Source organism: Pezoporus wallicus, unplaced genomic scaffold (genome assembly GCF_028554395.1).
Source record: "Pezoporus wallicus isolate ANWC-B61680 ecotype Strahan unplaced genomic scaffold, APGP_CSIRO_Pwel_v1 contig_7506, whole genome shotgun sequence".
Taxonomy (NCBI): Eukaryota; Metazoa; Chordata; class Aves; order Psittaciformes; family Psittacidae; genus Pezoporus; species Pezoporus wallicus.
The window spans coordinates 1,916,713-1,935,189 of NW_026637546.1; the positions used below are offsets into that span (position 1 = coordinate 1,916,713).

At 42.0% G+C, this 18,477-nt stretch overlaps 1 protein-coding gene across 2 annotated transcripts in view; it reads left to right on the forward strand.

Moving 5' to 3' along the window:
* Positions 1-2,623: 2,623 nt before the first annotated feature.
* TNPO1 (transportin 1) overlaps positions 2,624-18,477 on the forward strand; it is a 74,445-nt gene continuing 58,591 nt past the window's right edge. For both annotated transcript variants that reach the window (XR_008971789.1, XM_057406115.1), the window contains exons 1-3: positions 2,624-2,750; positions 15,083-15,264; positions 15,479-15,592. Coding sequence is in view for 1 of the 2 variants with exons in the window: in XM_057406115.1 (XP_057262098.1) it covers positions 15,488-15,592 (105 nt within the window). In the remaining variant the exon portion in view is untranslated. The remainder of the gene's footprint in view (positions 2,751-15,082; positions 15,265-15,478; positions 15,593-18,477) is intronic.

An 18,477-nucleotide genomic window follows, 5' to 3' on the forward strand; every position in this document is an offset into this window, starting at 1 on the left:
TAGTGTGAAAACAGTGCTGATAACACACAGATGTTTTAGTTGTTGCTAAGTAATGCTTACTCTGATCAAGGACTTCCCAGTCTCTCAGGCTGTGCCAGTGAGGAGGGGTATAAGAAGCCGGCAGGAAGCAGAGACAGGACAACTGACACAAACCAGCCATAGCGGTATTCCATACCACAGCACTTCATGCCCAGTGTATAAATAGCGGGAGCTGGTCAGGAGGCACAGATTGCTTCCAGGGGACAAGCTTGGAAGCTCGGCACCAGTCAGTGAGTGATGAGCAATTATGCTGTATATAATTTTTTATTTTTTTTTCAGGGGGGAAGGGTTTATTCCTTCCTTTCCGTCCCTACTTTTTTTAATTAGTATTGTTGTTGTTGTTATATTTCAGTTATTATATTGTTCTTATCTCAACCCACAGGTTTTTACCTTTTTTTTCTAATTCTCCTGCTCATCCCACAGGGGACTGGCAGGGAGTGAGCAAGTGGCTGCGTAGTATTTGGCTGCTGGCTGGTCTTAAACTGTGATAGTTGTTTAATAAAAGAGTACCTACTGCTTGCAGTCAAGGAGGCAAGATTATGGTGCAAGTAGAGATTATGTTGTGATTTAAGCCTAGCTGGTAATTCAGAATCACGCAGCCGCTCGCTTGCTCCCCCCCACTTCTTCCTCCCCCCACTCCTGGAGGGATGGGGAGGAGAACTGAAAGAATGTAACTCCCATGGGTTGAGAGAAGAACAGTTTAATAACTAAGGTATAACACAAACCACTGCTGCTGCCACCACTAATAATAACGATAAGGGAAATAACAAGGAAAGAGAATACAACCACTCACCACCCACTGACTGATACCCAGCCCAACCTGAGCAGAGATCTAGCCCTTCTGGGTAACTGCCCCAGTTTATATACCGGGCATGATGTGGTGTGGTATGGAATACCCCTTTGGCTAGTTTGGGTCAGGTGTCCTGTTCCTGCTTCCTCCCAGCTTCCCCTGCTCCTTGGCAGAGCATGAGACTGAGGAAGTCCTTGGTCAGAGTAAATGTTACTGAGCAACAACTAAAAACATTGGTGTTATCAGCACTGTTCCCAGGCTGAAAGTCAAAACCACAGCACTGCACCAGCTACTAAGAAGAAGAAAAATGACTGCTACTGCTGAACCCAGGACAGGTTACCAATGTAACCTGTTGGGTACCCATACCTGAATGTTCAGTTGTCTTCTTGCCACAAAAGCTGTCTACACAAGTAATAGAATCATAGAACCGCAATATGGTTTGAGTTGGAAGGGATCTTCAAAAATTAACTAGGACACTCTCCATTAGATGTTTGCTCAAAGCTTTGTCCAGCCTAACCTTCAAACACTTGCAGTGATGGGGCACGCACAACTTCCTTGGGCAACTTCGTCACCATAAAAACCACCCTCACCATAAAAAATGCTTTCCTTATATCAATCTTAAGCTACCTTAAAACCATTGCCCCTTGTTCTGTCCCTACAGTACAGACTCTGGCAAAAAGTCTGTCTCCATCTTTCTTATAAACCCCCTTTAAGTATTGAAAGGCCACAATAAGGTCTCCCCAAAGCCTCTCTTCTCCAGGCTGAACAAGCCCAACTCTTTCAGCCTGTCTTCATAGGATTCCGTCCTTCTGATCATCTTTGTGGACTCCTCTAGAACATATCCAACAGGTCCATGGCTTTCCTATACTGAGGACCCCAGAGCTGAACACAGTACTCCACGTAAGGCGCCATGAGAGCAGAGTAGATAGGGAGAATCAGCTCCCTCGACCTACTGCTCACACTTTGTGATGGCTTTCTGGACTGCAACGCACATTTCCAGATCATGTCCAATTTTTCATCCACCAGTAACCAAGTCCTCCTCAGGGCTGTTCTCAATCCGTTCACCCCCAGAGAAGTCCAGGAGGGCCCTGGCTGTGCACTTCTGTTGCCTACTCAAGATGAAATCCAGGGTGCTTTACTTTTGCTTCCTTGCCCTTAGCCTCATTTTTCATTTCTATGATTTTTGACACATGCGTCTGACACCCCCTGTGAAGCTGCTGCGGCTCTCTGCTGCTGCTGGCACGGGGGGGTAGTGGGGGTGTGGGGAGAGAAGCCCAGCCTCGCTAGCCCTGCAGGGCCCAGAGGGGAGGGCGCCTGTGAGAAGTCCATTTAGTGCCGGTGTGTCAGAGAGACAGGCGCTGTCGAAGAGGAAAGAGAGCTCCGTAGAAGGGGTGAGTGCTCCCCGAGGGGCTGGTGGCCTTTCGCACTTGTGTCTGAGGGAGGTGATGGCGGGCCTGGAGAAAGGGTACATCTGAGCATGAACCCGTCCCCAGGGGAATCACTGCGGGCCGTGCCCGGACACGAAGCCGGCTTGCCTGCGCCTGCGGCGGAGAGCCGCCGGGAGCCGGCAGGCCGAGGCGTTCCCCTGTGTGCGATCCCGGGGTAGGCGGTGTGCGCAGCCACAGGCTGGGTGGGGCCGGGCGGCCATTTCACTGACGGCTCCATCACATCCGCCGCCACAGGCCGCAGCCCGGACCGACCGCCGTTGCCAGGGTGATCGGGCAGTGGCGCCCACGCCCGCCGGGCCCCGCCCCCCCGCGCTCCCCCCTGCCAATCGGAGAGGCGGTGGCGGCGGAGCGAGGTTCCCTTTGTTCAGCCATTTCAGGGGCCGGAGCCGGTGTGGAGCTGTGGCGGGAGAGGACGGGCTGCTTTGCGCCTTGGCTCGCCACTCCCCTGCCGCCGCGTTCTGGTGATGGTGTGGGTAGGTGCCCGGGCTGAGAGGGGCGGGCTGGGACGTCCCATCTCCGGCAGCCGCCGCCGCCTCGTGAGTGGGATGCCGGGCCGGGGCTGCAGCCGCCGCCGGGGCCCCCATCGACGCGGGTCCGGCCGGCGCCAGGGGCCTCTGCGCTGGCTGGGGAGCTGTGGGGTCCGGGAGCGCGGTGATTCGGCCCCTCCGGCAGTTGCCGTGGCCTCTGTTGCTTCGTGTCGGTGCATAGATGAATTGATGGACGGGTGGGTGGATGAATAGATGATTGGTGGTCCGGACAGGGGTGGCCGGGACCTGAGGGCTGGGCAAATTCTCCCTTTCTAATCCTCTGCCCCGGCTCCTCCTTTGCTACTGCTGGTGCCTTCTCCGCAGCAGGGCTATAAACTCGGGGGTTGCAGCGAGCCGAAAAGTGAAAGTCGCCTCGGAATATAGGAACGTGGCCGTGTTTCCTGCCTTGTTTGCTGGAGTACGTGGGTCTCTGCTGTTCGGCTAGGTGGGATTTTATTTTTTTTCCTCTACGAAATACTAGAAGAGAAATCTCGTGTTTGTCTTGTACCGTTTTGTTTGCTTAGGGAAGTTGTTGAGTTAGACGCCTAGTGGTAATAACCACTGGAAATTGTACAGCTTTCGCGGGGTGACTGTACAAAGGGCAGGAATGCTTCTTGGGTTGAAATAAATGGCTTGATTAGTCTGTAAGATTTCCATCTCCTTTCTGTGAAGATAATTCCTTTCACTTTAGCTTCTGCTCAGGACCTGAGAGAGCCTCCTACTGTGAGGGCTGTTCTGCAATGTATTCTGGCCACCACAGCTTCATAACTTATTTGCTTGCCTTCTTGCATACATAAGCAGTATTTAGTGTATACCTCATAGATGCTGTTCAATCCTTGTACCACTCGTTGAACATGTCCCCTCTGTACATGAGTAACTGAACAGAAAAAATAATCACATGCCCAACATCATATAAGAAGCCTTTGGCAGAATTGGAAACTGAGCCCATAGGTTCTCATTCTGCATCTGCTGTGTGAACTGTTGTTATTTTTGAGTTATACGTGGGAGGATGGAGGAAAGGTGCCTACAACTGGGGAGAATAGTTTCTATACGATCAGACTTACTTTAGAATGCTTTTCTTTGAAATCTAGCTAGCTTCTGCTCAGAGCAATGTAATATAAAAGGATAATTATGATCCTGCAAAGACAGGATTAAGAAGGCAGTTTATTGACTTTTAAAGGAGCAAACCTCTGGTTAGACTGAATATTGACTAAGGATCATGTTTATGGTTGGATACAGGGTCATCTTGTATAGACTGCGTTTGTCAAGAGAGGTTCCACCCAATAATTCTTAAAATCCCTTCCAACCTAATACTAACAGTATTCTATTACTATACTTATATAAATATATCTTTTTAATGTATTTATAGACATTATACATAAAAAGATATATAGGTATACTATGCGATTCATACAGAGGTGTTTGTTGGGGTTTTTAAATATTGATACTTATTTGTGTAGACTCAGTGTTTTTTGGTTTATGTATGTGAGCATCATATACATGATAAAATAGTGCACATAATCGTGGAATCATAGGGCTGGAAAGGACTTTAAGATCATCTGGTTCCAACCCCTCTGCCCATGGGCAGGGACACCTCTCACATAATAATCTTTTTATGCATGTACACAGGGATGCCATGAAATATGGCATCTTTTAGTATTACATTATGAAATAAACTTTCAAATGTCACTTTTAGCCTCTAGGAGGTTTTCTTTCCCAAACCAGATTCCAGAGTGAAATTTAAAAGATACCCTGCTAATTTGTGGGGTACTGAGTGCTTCTGAAATTTGAGTTTGTATATATGTGTGTGAGTCAAATCTGAAGTAAGGCATAAAATCAAATAAGATTTATGTTTAAATAAAACTTTCGTTTACTCTTACATTATTCTTCTATTAAATAATTATTTTTGTAGAGCATTTTCTGTAAGCCATTGTTGAGATACCCTTAAACATTCAAAATGTGCTACTTATGTTGAGCCTGCCACTAAGTGCATTAATTTAAAAAATAGATCAATACTAAATATACAAACAAGAGGGAAAGGCAAGACAAAATGTTTTTGTCAGAGAATAGAAAATAGATAATAGATGAATAGGTACAAAGATACAAGACAACTGTTACTATATTAGGACCCCAAAAGGGGACACTTACAAAAATGATGGTGAGGTAGCACAGAGCAGGGGTTTCCAAACCTAAGTAAGTGCGTATATGATTATCTTCAGTAACATCTGTCATTCAGTTCATGTGCTTTTCTAACCATACAAAGCCAGAGCCTCATCTATGGCTCTTCTCCTAGCTTTCCAACTGCATGTTCCTGTCTTCCAAGCTAGGATTGTAGTCTAATCCTCACACTTAAACTTCCCTATCCACTCGTGCACCCACAGAAGTTTAGTGCAATTTCAGACTTTAGCCACATCCTTTCTCTTGTACACACTCAAATGGTGGATCTTCAGTCACAACAAAGACAAAGTGGAAACTTAGCTTCCCTGTGAGCATGTTATTTTCTTAATCCTGTTCTTCCTACTCCACCATTTCTTGGTCTTCTTCCTATATCCTGAACCAGAAGTGCAAGTCTGCCTTGGGGCAGCACAGTTATTCATTATTGCTGAATGCAGGTGGTGGCTGCAGTCGTTCTTAACTGTGTTCATTCAGGTTTTACAGGACCCAGGAGGCAATTACTGGGCTGCCTGTATAAAAACAGTGAGACCCCTAAGCTGTGGCTCAGTTCAGCATTGAACATATCACGGAAGCAGACACAAGTGGTATGTGCACTACAGTTTGGCCACCTCTTTTACAGAGAAACAAGGAAAGCCAGTTGCTGACAAGTGTGGAGAAGCAAGAGTAATTCTCACCAGAGACGCAAGCACAGATCTGCTTTTTATACCAAAGAAGCCAAATCAGTGAAAAAACCTCCATAATCCAACATTAAATTAAAATAAATTTCTTTGCACAGGGTTTTCTGAATTGATATATAGACATGTTTAAGCTAAATTAGTCTTCATGATTCTAACATAGAAGTGTATACACTAGTGGTAGTATGTGTGTATTTGTATACCACATCTTTGGATATCTGCTTATCTTAAAATCTTTCAACATTTATTTTATTTCAGTAATTTTCTGAAATTTCTTCAGACACCTTCCCTTCCAAAATCATCCTCCTGTCTGTAGAAGACTTTCTGTAGTTGTCTTCTGTTTCTCCACTAAAATCTGGGTAACACACTATTATTTCACACAATTCTCTGCTTCTGGAGAATTCCCTGTTCTCCCAAAAGAGAACCCTATTGGTTCTCTGAGCCAATGAGTACTTGTAATGTATTTTACGATTCATGACATTAATATGTCTTTAGTTTAGCAAGGAAGCATATTTTAGGTTAGGCACTGGCTGTTCTAGTGATTCTGTTATTTTTTCAGTGATTGCACAGAATTAAAATATCAAATAGAAATTAAATGAAGAACAATTGGCAGTAGTCAGAGCTTCTGTTATGTGCAGTTTACAGTTCAAGGTATGCTTTCTTTTGTTTGCTACTTCCATTTACAGTCTTATATAATGTGGGTTGGAAAAGATGATACTGAAAAAGGAACTCTATAAAAAAAAAAAAGTTAGTCTTGCATGTAACAACCACAAGTTCAGTCTTTTTTTAAATTGCTGTACAATGTGTTTCAAAGGTGAGGTAGGTTTCTCTTGGAGAAAAAAAAAAAAGAATAGAATATACAAAGTTGTGTGGTTTAATCATTTCCCTTTTTAGAATATGGATTTTTATGTTGGCAGGTGACATTGAGAAGCAGCAGACATTGAGATTACTGCACTTGCTTTGTTTCTTTTATGCTAGGTAATGAGGCTAATGGGTCATAGTGAGGCTTTGATAACCTCAGCTCCACTGGCATGGGACTCTCCCTCTATTTCTCAAAAAAAAAAGGCAGAAGTTGCTGTCCTTTTCAGGATCCCATTGCAGGTCTTGCTTTGGATAAATGTATTTCCAGATGTTTCTAAATTCAAAAGTAATTCAGATTTAATTGGACATAAGTATTATTTAAAACTTCTTTACCACACATTTCTTTGAGCTTTGGAGAAAGAGTATACCCCTGACAGTAAATAACTATCCTTAATTATCTGTGGTCATACAAGTTGGGTTTATACTACGATAGAAGTTTTGAAACTTTGCCTGTGAGTTATTGATAATCTGAGTTGCTGTTTTCACAAATAAAACATGGTAGTTAGAAATATTTGGTTCTAGTGTAAAATTTTACAGGTAGGGATAACAGTAATAGAAAATAACATGTATATTTGTCATCCAGTTTTCAGTTTCAGACTTTTGAGCTCTGGAACATCCCTTACAGCATCTTCCATGAAGCTTACAAGTTATACCTCAGGTTCAGAGGAAATTCAACAAAGTGGTCAAGTATAATGTAATGTTTTCATTGCAGTTTAACCCCTGTGTCCTCCAGGAAATGATGTCAATTTAAGATAATAAAATTTGTAAGACTGTTGTAACAGTATTGTTGATGAATTACTTCAGCCTTGTATATAGGATGACCTGAATGAAGGGAAGCAAATATATCTTTTTACTTGAGTGAAGTTTAGGTGTCTTGTCTACAGTTTTGGTAAGTGCGTATTAGAGAAAACTGATTATACAGATGTCCTTAATATAACAATGTTTATGTATTAATTAATGTATAATGTTAATTTAGTCAAAAACATGTTTGGGAATGAAATCTGCTTTCCTTGGTTAGACTTTTAAGTTCAACTTTGAAATCTTGAAAGAATTGGTCTTATCCATGCAGGGCAACACCGTTTGTGTGGCTGTTCTGTGATGGTAAGACCAAGTTTTACAAAGTTGTTTGTTGGGTTTTTTTTAATTGTGTGTCAGACATTATTTTGAATCTACGACACTGTCAAATATTTAGTTTTGTTATTGAAGATAATTTGAAATAAAATTTGAAGAAAAAGAACCTAGGAGGAAAAAATTGCCATCTCATGCAGAAAATAGCCGAAATATTTTTTTCAATTGAATGTAATATTTTATAGATCGTATTTGAGTTATGTTAGTGACCAGAAGCTCCATATATGAATTAAGGCTCTAACACACTAGGTGAGTGTAAAACAACAGTCTTTTCTGCATATGGCTTCCAGCTGAATTAGAAAACAAAAGATGCATGTTTTACAATAGGCAGCTACAAGGAGAAAGAGAGCGACTTAAAACAACACTGCACCAAAGGAGAATTTCCACATAAACGTGAGAGAGAGCAGAAAGTACCTTGTAGGGCCTTTTCCTTTTGCTTTTTTGGTTTTTGTTTTTTAAAGGCAGCCTATGGGAAAGCAAACTGCAGGCTGGTAAATTGAGCTCAAAGTGAAGATCCTAAAATCACTAGTAGGAAAAAAAAAAAGCCCAGATTTTGCATTGTGATAATATATGACAACTGATTGTAGGTCTGAGACATTGACTTATTCTCTTTGTGTGTACATTTTAATCTGTGACAATGGTTTCAACCCTTCATCGTTTTATGTTTCATGTAGTGGTTACATATTAAGACAAAGATGCATGTAGAATGCCAGCAAACTTATTTAGTGGAGTTGGTGAAGCTATTTGCAGTAGGTTTTTATTAAAAGCATATTAAAATGGCCTTAAAGTTATTAAATGACCTGTGCATTTAAATTAAATTGAATTATTTTCAATTACAATTTTTCCATTAAGTAAATTTCCTTTACCTTTGAGCTTGGGAAAAAGAAATCTTTGAACACCTTGAAATATTTGGTTTGCATTGGCTGTGTTATTAGTAGCATTTTAAGGGAATTCTGTTACATATATAGCTATTTAGACTAACAACCAATCACTGCAGCTAATCTTTGAATCAAATACCATTCTGATATCCTTCACAAACCAATATTAAAGTACTTAAATACATAAAATATTGAAAAGTTACAAATCAGTTAAAAAATGGCAATGAGGTTCTTCATCAGATTACGTTATTCCATGCTGAAATTATTGAAGTTTGTCTGCCTTTTCTGACCTGAATGTACAATATATTTTTAATGTAAAGTTTTATTTCTAATGTTTCTCTCTCTTTTTTTTTTATTTTTTTTGGCATGAAATACTGCTTTTAAACTAGAATGAGGTAAAATAATTGCTAAGGGGACTTGTAGTACTTTGAATGTCTATCACTTTTGGCTAAGGCAGCATTAACTGGCCAAGATATTTTATCAGATCATTCATCTACGCAACAAAAATCTCTGTAAAAGCACTAACAAAGCCATTTTAGCACAGAAGCTGTAGCTTAGGTTCATTGCTTCATTGCTTGCATTCAGACTTGCTTGCAATTTCCTTTCAACTGGTTCAGTATTCTTTCAAAGCTGGTCTTAGAGGTGTGAGAATGCTTTTCAAAAAACAAGGGTAGAAATGAGAGACTGCAGAATTATAGAAAAGAGAAAATAATTATACCATTATGTATTACTTTTTTAAATACATCCTGCATTTCTGCCTTTTTTAAGCAGTATAAGTCCACCTGTCTACCTGGAATAATTCCATGATCTCTTGGAAAGGGATGCTGGAAAGGGCCATGAAGATCTGTGTACAACTAAAGGCTTTCTTCTGGAATGTCTATTGGCTTCAAGCTGTAGCAACTTGAATATCTTGTTTAATTGAAAGTCTAAAACTTCTCTTAAATCTCATCTTCAGATGTTGTATGCAAGAGCATTTAGAATATGCTTAAACTGAAAAGGTTGAAGCAATCTTCCATAGAAACATCCATTTGTATTAGATATTCTGTGTGCATCTATTTAATGAAATAGTTTTCAGTGCTAAAATTATGTTCTTTTCCTTACCAGATTATCCAGTGAGGTTTATTGTTCTGGTCAGATGACCAGGAATTTTCTAAAGGAAATTTGTAAAGGAGTTTTTAACACTGTTTTAATTTCTAAAGGTACTTCTCTCTTTGTCTCACAGAATTCCTGCTGAGATAATGTTGAGGCACTTGGATCACACTGTTTTTTATATAAAACAGTAATGAATTCAACTCGTATTATTATTTGCCATCAAAAATTGCTGATATTCAGAGGAGGCAAAAATGTTGGGGTTTATGCATCTGCAAATTCCACTGTGTACGTATATGTAGGAGCAATCTGGGGGTAACAGGACCAGTGTCTGTACTTCTACATTTACCCTTCATTCTTTTTTACCCTGTTCTTCATCTGAGGTTTGAAAGACAAGGAAAGTCTGCAGTCATTGCTTAGCAGTCTTGGTAAGATCAAATAAATCCTATTTGCTTACTTGCCTTAAGAGAGTTGCTTTTTTGATTAAGGGGGTTAGGGCATCATTCCTTTTGTTTGCCAGTATGACTGGAGCAGTTAATTCCCCTTACTGATGATCATATGCATAGCTTTGTCTCTTTTGGAGGGAATTCGATTCCAGGTCAGTAGTTATTTCCTCACTTTTTTCCAGGAGAATGTAATATCAGAGTATCTATCTGACATTAGAGATTAGAGAAAGCCAAACAACTGTACTTAGGCTCACAGGATGCAAGATTGAATTCCCATTTCTATCTGAAGCTTTTTAAGTCATCTTCCATTTGTGTGTCTGCCATTTCATGTATGATTCTTATTTATCCCTGTGCATGACAGATACCTGGAGTCAAGAAGGGACTAATATAAACACAAACACTGTCACTTCCTTGAGGCAACAGCATCTTAAGGGCCTTAGATAAGCCACTTAAGTCAGTGAGGAAATTCGTCAGCCATTCAGGAAATGATACACTACCCTTCTGTGACAATGACCAGTGATTACAGTTTAGCCTACAGTGTTACTGTCAGTATTGTAAGTATCACCAAAGCACCAGTGTTGCCACCAGTGACAGATCTGACAGTGGTAGTATCATTGACAGTTGCATGTCTTAATGTGTGTTTTGTGTGTGAATGTTTTAATACACACTGAGTATTCAGAAAAAAAATGGTGAGGAAGGTATGTGAGTTCACTGAATTCTAAATTCTATGCATCTTGGAACAAGGTATTTTGCCAAGAAGTAAAAATAAAACCTAATCCTGACTAATCAGTTCATAGTGTTCCCATATCACTTTTGCCTTGACCCTTACACTATTCCTAATAATGGCAGATGAGTTTTGTAGCGGAGAAGACTCAGGTTTTTTGAGACATCCCTTCTACTAATTTCTTTACAGTTGGTGCTTATTTGTACTGTGAAAAGACAGTGGTCTGACTTAAACAGTGTGAAATAACTGATTTTAATAATCTAATTCAGAAGGCAAAAAAGTTTAATTTTGTATATTTGGTTTTAATTTTGCTTTATGTTTGTAGCTTGTCTTTTCCTCAGATTATTCTCATTTTATGCATCAAAACATACTTGCGAATAAATATATAATGTCTTGCATTCATTACTTCTTTCTCCTAGTAAAAGGGCCTCAGTATCTTTACAAGTTCTGTTTATTTAATGAAATTCCTGAGTAATTTGCTATCTGTCTTAAACTAACTTTGAAAAATCTGTACCATGATGGAGCAAATACAGCATCAGTTCTCTAACCATAGTCAATACATACTTAATTTTTAAATTATATCTGCTACTTCTGTCAGGTATTTTCAAGTCTCAGTTTTGCTCTGTAAATGAGGAACAGGTTTAGAAGCTATGTATCATTTTGATTTTATCTCTGTCTTGGGACAGCCTGAACCATCAGTTACTGAAACTTAATTTTGATCAAAACCCTACATCAGACACCAGCTGCTTTGCTTCCTACAGCTAAGAAACCTTACCACAGTTGTAAATAGGAAGTTGAATAGGGTTCATAAGAACCTGATGCTAATATTGCTTGAAAGATTTTTAAGATGGCAAAAAGCACATGTTGAATTAGACATGAAATTTGACAGGTTTAAATAACACTCTGGACTCCCGGGAATCAGTCCTGACTTTGCACATGCACTCACCCCTGTACAGTAGATTTAGTCTGTTACAGTAATGAGTACGGCTTGTTACCCAGGGTAGAGCATTTAGTTTTCACCTCCCAGTCTGTAGTTAATCTTTATTTCTTGCGCCTTTAAAAATCCCTTGTATGTTGGACAAATACAGAGGTTTGTATGCTTCATGTAGGAAAGCAAAGTACTTTTGGAGAAATTTGGAGGAAGAAGCTTGTGTCCTAGAGAAAAGAGGGAAGGAAAAAAAACCACACCAAAACAACACACCAAACCATAACCCCAAACAAACAAAACAAACCAGGTGTGGGAGGTTTTAAGAGGTTTTAACAATTAGATACTTCAGGTGATAGATCTGGTATCTTCTGCCACAAATTCAGGAGGTGACGATTTTCTTATGCAACTGCTCATTCAGTTTCAGATTGTTTTACAACTCCCAGCAATAAGAACATGTACTGCAATTTTAGTATCTAGCATGTGTGATTACAGTTGGGCAAATCATTAGCAACAGAGTATTTTTCCACTTGGTATCTCTAGCTGTGGAAATGAAGTAACAGCAAGTTTGAAGAGATGATGCATCCGAATGTATCCTTGTCCAGAAGATTAGTTGATCAAAGGCATTTTAAATTCAGAGATCTTTGTAGTTTTGCAGTGTCTAGCACTTGTTCAATCAGCTGGACTTTTAATGAACTATAAGAATGCTGTTTCATCCAATTAAAGTAGAATTCAAAGCACTCCTGATGTTTTCCAAATTGGTGAAAGCTTAACAGCTTTTTGCTTCTGCAGCTGACAATGTCATATAACTGAACCAAACAACAGTAATAGACTTGGTTTTCAGTTCTGACTTACACATAAGCCTATGTGTTGATGTTTGTAAACCTAATTTGCATTAAATCTTTAGTAATTGTTGTAGCAAACATCAAATGTTAGTGCATGCTGTGACCTGTCATCCATTTTATCTGTAGCAGCATGGTGATTTTGTGCCTTTGTATATATGGAAACTATATTACTTTTTCCTCTGTGATCAACGGATACATGAGGAGTAGAGGTATTCATTAAATAAGGAATGTACTTCTGTCAGAAGAGTGGAATTACAGGCTGTCAGGTTATCATATGTACTATTTCATCTGCTCAATGGGATTCCATAGTGCAGGCTTTTACAGACATTTTCTGCAAAAGGAAATAGCACTCGTTACGTTTGGGAAAATAAACCATGAAATTGTGGGCAGTAATGCCACCACTCGGAGCCAGAAAAGCTGTTCTTCTCAGAGGCAACGGTGTTGCAGATTTCCAGAGCAGGTACATTGTTACAACTGTAGGTACTCTCAGGAAAAGTCCATCACCAACCTGATGTTCAGTGGAGAGCAAATCACATTACGGATTTATTTGCCTCCAATATTGACGTGTCCAGTATTCTAGTATGGTACCTATTCATCCTAAGGAGGAATCTACCTTGGATGATTGTCTAAAGCATTTTTATGTCCTCACTAACTATAGACGCTCCTATTTATGCTCCTGATTTGTAGGCCTTTTTTTTCTCTGCTGTAGAAGGATATTGCCAGATTTAATTCTGATCACAATTCTGGAAAAGAAACCTATTTTTTTTTGTAGTTATGGATCCATGGCCTGCTTCCTGCTTTTTCCTGTTCTGTCTCTCAACCTTCCTTTCTGGTCTCTTCCCTCATTTCTCATACTTAATATTATTTTTGTCTAGTGCAGTTGGTTTCCTGATAAAATCAGACAAATGTAATCCTTGTGTCGTAATTTCTGACTAATAACTTCTGAAGCTGTAATCAGTTTCAAACAAACTTGACAGTGGGCCAGAAGTCTCAAAGATAATCAAGTATCTACAACCTTCCTAGTAAGGCAGGAGTTAGGGAAATGAGGCCCAAGTTAGAATTTCCCTGACTTTTTGGACCTCAGCTTTCATCTGCTCCAACTGTGCAAGCTTCACTATGGAGAACTGTCCTCATGCAGTGTGAACCACTAGCATCAGTTTTAATGGCTTGGGTCCACATAACTAGCAGAGATTCACCCTGCTCACAAAAACGCTGTATAAACCTTGTGCCTATCCTTACCTAAAAACTGGTGGTGCACCTTTACGCACCTGCCTTACTGACTTTGTCTTGTAGCCAGTTCAGCACAATAAGCTCTCAAGAGGTATGCTGCTCTAGTAATCTCCCAAACAGCCCTGTGATAACTTCAGCAATTGCTTAAATTGAAGAGTTTAAGAAACATTCTATTTTTTGCTTTTTAAAATAACATTTTTCTCTTTTTTGGTTTTGTCTTGTGTGCTGTGTAGCATACTTCTCTACTATTTAGCCATTTCCTGCTTCTTATTCCAGTGTACATGCTTTCCTGACTCATCAAGTACCCTCTTTCACTGTTCTCATTATCCAGGTATATAGATATTATAAGTATGCTGCCTGTCCTGTTGCCTGTGACAGCTCCTTTTGCTTTTTTTGCTGGAGTCTCTGCAGTACTGATTTTGTCTTCTTCAAGAATAGTGGCTCATAGTAATAGAAGGGAAGTTGGCTCAGGATGCTGCTTAGCACCTGAGACTGTCAGTGTTGGGTATATGACACAAATTGCCACACAGCAAATTACCTGGAATGAACCTTTTGGGAGACACTAGTGTTTCCTGTCCTCAGTGCCTCTGAGCAGCTGTTAAGGCTGTGATGTGCAGCAGTCATACTGAATTCTGTACTGCAGCAGAAGCAGCAGAAAGTGAAACTAGTTTTCATACAGTCAGGTGTTTACAAACAAGGTGACTAAGTGGGATTGAAAAAGCCAAGGTATTACCATTTTTCATTTTTCAGGCTGGTTTTAAGCAGCATATGTTCATATTTTGCCCATTAGCATATGTAGAATATTTTAAATTAGCTACATATATAAAATGCAATGTATACATGTTTATATATACACACGTCTAAAGTTTGACCTGAGATCTCCCCGATATATATTGAAGCTAAATATTCAATGGCTGAATTTCCCTCCCCTGCCCCCCTTTCCTCTATTTGCGTGGTTGGTCCAGTTCCCTCTTTAGCAGTGGAACTTGGAGCCTCTGAGATCTGCTCAGCACCCAGCCAAATCACGTAGAACAGCGGACGGCAACGCAAGTACCACGCTCCTGACTCCTGGGTCTGCTCTCGCACCCCCGCTTCTCCTCTGCTGGCGCAGTCTCCCCACTCACTGCCAGGCCCTGCGGCGAGCGACCGCGGCTGTCGCAGAAGCCCGGGCTGGGCCGCTGCTTCTCCCCTGGGCTGTGGCGGCTGCCGGAGGTTCCTCTCTGTCCTGCGGTGGGTGGCTGGGGCGAAAGAGCCCCGTTTCCCTGCGGGCGGGATTGAGGGGTCCGCGATTTGTCGTCCTCAGGCTCCTGACGGTGTGGGACGCACCGGAGAAAGGCTGACGGCGGCGCCGTCGGGCCCGAGGCGGCCCGGGCGGGCGGAGGCGTGCCCGGCGCTAGGACCCAGGAGGACGCGCGGCAGCTCTGCGGGCCGGATTACAAATTCGCCGTGACTCAGTCTGCTGGGCGCGGAGCACAGCGGGAGCAGGTCGGTGTCGTCCCTCCGTGCGGCCCTGGGGGGTGGGCCAGGCGGCTGGCGGCGTGCGCGCTGCAGGACTGAGAGCTAGAGCGGGCCAGGCGTTGCGGCGACCCTCCTCTCCGTTCCCTCCCTCCTTCGGGCCTGTCTGCTTTTCCGCCCGCCTCCTCGGCCTGGGCCCTGCCGCACCGCTAACCGCGGCCGCCTGTTGTCTGGTGTTTTCCAGTTAGCCAAGATGGAGTACGAGTGGAAGCCTGACGAGCAGGGGCTCCAGCAGATCCTGCAGCTGCTCAAGGAGTCCCAGTCCCCGGACACCACCACGCAGAGAGCGGTGCAACAAGTATCCTTGTCCGGGGCGCGGGCGGCGGGGGGCAGCGGGGGCCCTAGCGGGTGGTGGGGAGGCCCGGGCGGCGAGTGCGGCCTACGCGGCGGCGGGCCGGCACTGCGGCGGCGATGGCCGGGCATGCCCTGCCCTGCCCTGCCCTGCCTGCGGAGCCGCCACAGCGCGGTGGGCCGAACCGCAGCCAGAGCGGGAGGCCGTGGCGCGGCGTTTAAATCGTCGGGGTGGCTGTGGGCCGCGGGGTAGCCCTACCCCTGCGGGGCCCGGGCACCTGTTGCGAGCCTGGAGCCAAGGGGCGGGTTTGGTTTTTTTGTGGGGTTCTTTGAGGTTTGGTTTTGTTGTTTGTTTGTTCCTTGTTGGTTTTTTTTTCTTTGCCCCCCAGCCCTTTCTTTTTATTTTTCTGGTGGTGGGAGGTGCTTTTTTTTTTTTTTTTTTTTTTAAAGGCCAGGCTCTGGCACGGCCCCGCCGATGTCAACCGCTTTCCCGGGTTCTCCCACGCTGGGCCAGCGCCAGCGCCCAGCCCCCAGTCTCGGGCGGGCGGGAGCGCGGCCCTCGCCTTGGCGGATCCCACCGAGCGGCCGGGGGTGCCCCGCAGCCCCCGGGCTGAGCAGGCGGCTCGGCAAAGCCGGGGCCTCCCGAGGTAATTCGGCGCAGGGATTCGAGACGAAAGCTGCCTGCGCGCTTTCATTGGCCTGCTGGCTCTGACCTGGCGCGGTTCGCTACGTCGTATGTTTCTGCATGCCTAGAAGCCGGAGCCTGAAATACTGCTTATTACACTCGTTAAAGCTAACGGGAAGGGGAAAATCTCCTGTATGTGGCTCCTTTTGCTGCTTTGCAGCACGTTTCGTGTTGATACTGTGGATTGTTGGGGTTTTACTCCCCGAGGTCTCTCTTGGTTTTGGAAGTGAAGTAGCAAGGGTTTAGGGAAAAAAATATTGAGATACTAGAATTTTAAATTAAGACTAATTAAAATATAGGTGTTGAAAAATAAAGGCGGCACCTACTGTTGCCTGCTTCTTGAGCTAGCCATGTAAGTGTAATTAGAAGTCCTGAAATTCTTTGAAGAATATGAGTTTATCATCTTGATCCTGTTTTTTAAAAAGACACTTGCTTGAAGGTCTCCAGAAAGCAGCAGAATTTATTTAAGTAGGTAAGAACGTGTACATGTGTGTATATGTATATTTACATTATTTTAAGAGCTTAGCTTGAAGCCAAGTTTGTTTCACTTGTAGGCTTTTGTAACAGATGTGGTCAAGCTTAGGAAGGCTTCTGCTCTTACCTGGAAGGTGATAGTAGTATTCATCTCAATCATCTTGTTCTTGCAGCTCTTTCAGATTTTTAAGATATTATTGCTTTCTTTGAAAAATCAGAAGTGTCTGAGTGTTCTGATAATGCCCCAAACTTATACTGGTGCTTTTTGGTATTTAAAATACAAAAGTTTTTACAGCAACAGTGTTTATAGTGTAGCTTTACTGTGAAATTACATTTTAAAGCTCTGCTTCAGGTAACTTAATAGCATGTAGTTTGCTTATTGAAAAGTAGCAATGCAAGTGCAGGAAGGGCAGTATAGGTGATGGTGTATGTCTTGAAGATGAGTAAAAATTAATTGAGCAAAAGTGCTGTTAACTAATATTTGAAATTCTTTTTAAATGGTAAACTCCCTGCTGTGCTGAGATTCCTGTGCTTTCAAGGAGGTCTTCGTACGTTGGTCTGTAGAGAAGCGGCACATTTTTACTTTTGTATTATACATGAGTTTGAGAAGGTGGTTTACTAGAATTTGGCAGATCATGTTCTACAATTAAAAAAAATCATATATATATGTCCTTTGAGATCGCTTCCATTAAAAAAAAAATATATCTTATGGCTGTTGTATTGTAGAGTGCTACTTGTAACATTCCAAAGCAGGGTGGTGGTTAATGGTTTCGGATTTAAAATATTTATGATGGGTTTGGTACATTTGAGTGCTTAGAACTCAAATATAAGCAAGTGGGGGATTATAGTCAGAACCTATCATTAACAAAGTTATGAATTAGTAAGGCTTCAGATATTTTTCAAATGAAGATATCAGATGTTTCTTGGAGTAAAAAAATTAAAGTGAGTGAAGAAGTTGTCAAGAAAATATGGCTAATAAACTGTTTTTTGATTCCCAGACCAACTAAGTGTTTTCTTACTCAGTTTCCACTAAATACTGCTGTTTCAGTTCTTCTCACTTCTGCTGCTGCTTCTTACTTCATCCATTGGAATTCACAGTTGTTAGTAATGTTTGGCTGACTGTTTTGGTGATTATGTCTCTGAAGCTTGGAGAAGAAGAAAAATGTTTTAAAATGTGCTACCTTACTTCCTGGCTGTTACTGAAGGAGCTCTTTGGCTTGGCATCTTTGACAAGAATGTCTGCATGTGTGTTTTTTTCATTTCTAGGAGCCATGTAGAGTGTTCTGTCTTACTTTTCCTGACCGTTATTATTACTGCCCTGACCATCCTCTTTACATTTCATCTTTTGTGTGTTTCACAGCAAAGGAGCTTGTTACTCTGATAAGCACTCTTTACTCTTGCTAAGTAGAAAAAGGGCAGGCTTCTCCAGCAAAGTTAGTACTTGATCCAGACAGCCCAAATATCCAAAATCAAGTTTCGTTAAGCTTGTGATTGAGGGCACTGATTGTTGGTCATGGGAAGGAAGTAGATCAGTTACTGGAAGGGATTTACTGGGCCATCAGGTCCTAACATACATGTACTTGGCTAAGGCTTAGCTACTTTGAATGTTTAGCGATTTAGCTAAACAGCACGTTAAATGCTAGTGGAGGAAATAATCTTACTTCTTCTTTTTCTTGATTGTTTGCCATACTGATGATATGTAGTGTGTTTAGTAACTCAGAGGTGACACTGTA